At 55.8% G+C, this 3948-nt stretch overlaps 1 protein-coding gene across 1 annotated transcript; it reads right to left on the bottom strand.

Moving 5' to 3' along the window:
• On the bottom strand, positions 1 to 3671 carry SHISA4 (shisa family member 4). The gene is made up of 4 exons (XM_008067135.2): positions 3454 to 3671; positions 2211 to 2344; positions 1242 to 1409; positions 1 to 1012 (listed from the first exon to the last, which is right to left on the bottom strand). The coding sequence occupies exons 1-4, from the start codon at positions 3669 to 3671 to the stop codon at positions 966 to 968; spliced, it is 567 nt and encodes a 188-aa protein (XP_008065326.1). The 3' UTR covers positions 1 to 965.
• Between the last annotated feature and the right edge of the window lie 277 nt (positions 3672 to 3948).

Raw genomic sequence — 3948 nt, 5'->3', positions numbered from 1 at the left:
TTGCATCAGTCTCTTTACTTGGCTCCTAGTCTTAGAACCACTAATCAGGAAAAAGGACAGGACTAACAGTTTCATGTACATAATATTTCACCCTCATGACAGCTGTAAGGTATTAATGTTATCCCCATTCTATTTAGGACACTGAGGCTTGGAGACCTTCAGAAACATGACCAAAGTCAGAGAGTGGGACCCAAATTTAAATCTAAGGGTACCTGAATGGGAAAGGCAGTTAGTGCCTCAGATGTTGCAAAGGCCTGATCCCTAGCAGGGAATCTGTAATACAAATGAGCACCTTCTTGGAGCTGCAGTAAAATTCACCTCATTGGACCCTTCTGCCTGGTTGTGCCTGTGGATGGGGGTGAGGGTGGTGCTCTGCTCCAGCCTTGGTGCTAACCCTCTCCTGCTCTTGGAATGTGAAACCAGCAGCAGTCTGAGCCCAGGCAGTGCTCCTGGAAGGTGTGAATGGGTCCAATGATGCGACTGACGTGAATTACAAGTTCTGTCTTTACAGTTTTAATCCAGCGGGCCAGAGCCCTGGCCACTAGGGCAGCCAGAGAGGAGGGCTACTGCCAGCTGCTGATGGAGCCTCCTCCCTGCCCCCAGCCCAGTCAGGAGAGGGCAAACAGAAGGGCCTTAGCCTTCCTGGCTGGGATCCTAGGAGCAGAGGGACTATTTGAAAACAGAGGCTGTGATCCAGGTTGTCATCTCTCTCCCTTGCCCCCAGTAAAAATAGCCCATCAGTCCCAAACCCCTCCCCCTAACCCCTCGTTCATGGCCTAGTTTCAGCTCAGCTCCTGTTCCACTTCCCTGGGGCTCTGTCCCCAGTAGGGCCCAGGACTTGGCTTGGTCTGGGGCCTGGTGACTAGAGGACCCCTGCCCACCCCCAGGGCCAGATGCAGGTACAGGATGAGGGCATCTCCCAAGGTTGGCATCACTGATGGGGAAGCAGAGACATGGCTGGTTCCTCAGGCTCCTGGGTAAGAGGGTTGTGGTGGCATATAGGGAGGAGGAGCTGAAAGCCAAGGAGACAGGAGGAGGGTTAGTGGTGGCATAGGAGGATGTGATATAAACCCCCACCCCCGGAGTAGGCAGGACTCAGGGGTAAGAGTGAGCCTAGAGGTTTCCAGCTAGAGGTAGAAGAAGTCTGGGAGAAGGGGTCTGGGAGGGAGAGGGGCTCAGAGGAGGTCTCAGAGCAAGGGGTAGAGGTAGGGAGCAGCAGGGGCTCCTGATTGCCTACTTACCTGCAGGGTTGTAGATGGGGGGCCCAGCTGGGTAGAGTGGATACTGGGGAGCAGGACCGCTAGGTGGGTACATGAAGCCAGGCTGTGGGGGTGCAGGGCCAGCTTTGGGATCCTGGGGGTATGGGTATACTGGCTGCACTGGGATGCCTGTCATTGGAATCTCCTGGCCTAGGTGGGAGATAAGGACCACCATTCAGAGATCCCCCTCCCAAGGGAAGCCTCCTCCCCATGCTCAGGAAACCAAGGGAAGCACCCAGGGGCCAGCCCTCTGGCAGACTCCAGGCTGGCCACCTGCAGCCTTGGCACAGTTGAGTAGGGAGCTATGCACGTGGCCTTAGCAGTCAATCTGGGTTTAGCAAGTTTGCTCACCTCAGCAGGTTTCAAAGATCTCATGAGCCAGGGAGCACAGCCCAGGGAATGTCCCACTTGAGCAAGGAGGGGACAACTCAGGCTGTTATCTTATAATCCAGCAGAGCTGCCACCAAAGGGGTCCTCTCCTAGCCCTTCCCTCCCACACTGGTCTCCTATATAGTGCCACCATCCCCATGCCCATCAGGTTTGGGCATATGTACATAGCATGCCAATACTCAGGCACACTTTGCACTGTACACTGGAGCACACCCAATGCATGTTCACCACCATAGACCCCACCCCGAGTACTTACTGAGAGTCATGCGCATGTCTATACCCACCATACACTTGCCGCCGTTGGCAGACTGCACTCCTGTGCCCACCTGAATACCCATGTGCATGCACATACATGCAAACACAGGCTGATGTTCCCATATACCCCTGGGCACTTCCAACACTCAGGGGTTACAAGCATCTTCCTGGGTATCCACACTGGCAGGTGTGTGTATACAGAAGCACACACGACTACAGAAGTCGCCAGTCCTTGAACTCTCTGGTGCCTATCACGGGGCTCAGCCCAGCCCACTTCAGGCCTATCGTGCCCAGTACTGTGCGTACCTTCAAATGGGCTCTGGAGCTGCTGGCGCCGGCGGTACAGGTAGCAACAGGAGCAGAGGAAGCAGCAGATGGTGGTGGCAACCACAGCAACAAAGAGGATCACAGCTGAGGCGATGCCTGCTATGGTCTTGGGACTTTGGACAAAGAACAGGTCCTCTCACCTTCCAATACTCACAGGAGCTGGCTCCAACGCATTTTCCTGGCTCCACTCTTGGCCAGCAGGAGGGCCTCAACATGCTGAGATTTGGGTTTCCTTGTGGGGCTCTGCCCAGACCCTGTGAAGGAAATCTTAGGGGACCTCCACTTCCCAGAAGTCTATGCTGTCTGGCTGGTTAGTGCGAAGCATGCTGGGATTTGTAGTGTGCCCCCTCCCTCCCTATTGTTTTACATCTGCAACTTAATTGATTAACCTTACAGCATGTTAACCCTGAAAGGAGCCTTAAGAATAATCTAGAACCATTTTTTTCAAACCTCATTTTAATCATAAGTCTCTATATCTGTTATATATATTAGTGGTCCCCTTCAAAAAAGAGTTTGAAAACCACTAATTTGGCAGCATGCTCATTTTATGAAGAAACAATGACCCATAGAGGGTAAGTGTCTTTCCCAAGATTACCCAGCGAGTAAGAAGTGGACATGGGGATTGAAGGTGGCGGCTCATGCTTGTAATCCCTTGGGAGGCCAAGGTGGGAGGATTGCTTGAACCCAGGAGTTTGAGATCAGCCTGGGCAATTTAGTGAGACTGTCTCTACAAAATAAAAAATTAACTGGGTGTGGCGGTACATGCCTGTACTCCGAGCTACTGGGGAGGCAGAGGTGGGAGGACTGCTTGCTTGAGCCCAGGAGTTCGAGGCTGTGGTGAGTCATGATCATATCACTGCACTCCAGTCTGGGTGACAGAGTGAGGCCCCAACAAAAAAATAAAGAGGGGACCAAACCCAAGTCTCCGCCTTTGCGCCAGAGCTTCTTCCACAAAGTCGCACTCAGTCCGGCTGCTAACCCTGTACCTGCCCTCCCTGGAAGACTCTGAAAACCCTTAGGCCAGCCCAAGACTATGAAGGTAACTAACTTGCCTCTCCTGGAACTCCACCACCTAGGGCGGTCACCAAGCTGGAGTCCTGGTGAGCACTCCGCTAGGAACGTGGAGGTGGACAAGGCAGAGGAGGAAGGAGGCGGGAGGGCAGGGGAGGCTTCGTGAGAGGAGGGTGGAGAAGGGCAGGTGGGCGAGGAGGCAGGAGCCCACCTGAAGGCGAGGCAGCGTTTCTGCTGCCTCTCGGTAATGAGCAAGGTCAGGTCCCTGCAGCAGTAGCGCTGGTGGCAGGTCCCGCAGCAGAAGGTGAAGAACTCGCAGTTAAATCCCGGGTGCCAGGAACCATTCCGGTCCAGGTACCAAAGGCAGTCCTCGCCAGCCAGCGCTGCGGGCAGGGGTCGGGGAGCCCAGTGGCCGCCAGGCCAATTCATCTCCGGCCGCCCTCAGCTCCACGTCCTTGGTGGTCCCCAGCCCGCTGCCTCCCGGAAACCGAGGGGTGCCCCTGTCTCCACACTCAAGGGCTCAAACCCTGAGCCCCAGGGGTCTCTCCCTGACGCTGACCCCGCGCCCCGGCCTCCGGCGCTCCCTGCTCCGGCTCCTTAAAGCGCCTGCAGCATCCTCCGGGGCGGCCACGGCAGCCGGAGGGTCTCGGGAAAGGCCCCCCGGCCCAGGCTCCCCAGGTCGGCCCCTCCCCGGCCTCCGCCCCCA

The sequence above is a fragment of the Carlito syrichta genome, unplaced genomic scaffold (assembly GCF_000164805.1).
Source record: "Carlito syrichta isolate Samal-C Ts95f unplaced genomic scaffold, Tarsius_syrichta-2.0.1 Scaffold309294, whole genome shotgun sequence".
NCBI lineage: Eukaryota > Metazoa > Chordata > Mammalia > Primates > Tarsiidae > Carlito > Carlito syrichta.
This window is presented reverse-complemented; position numbering and strand designations above follow the sequence as displayed.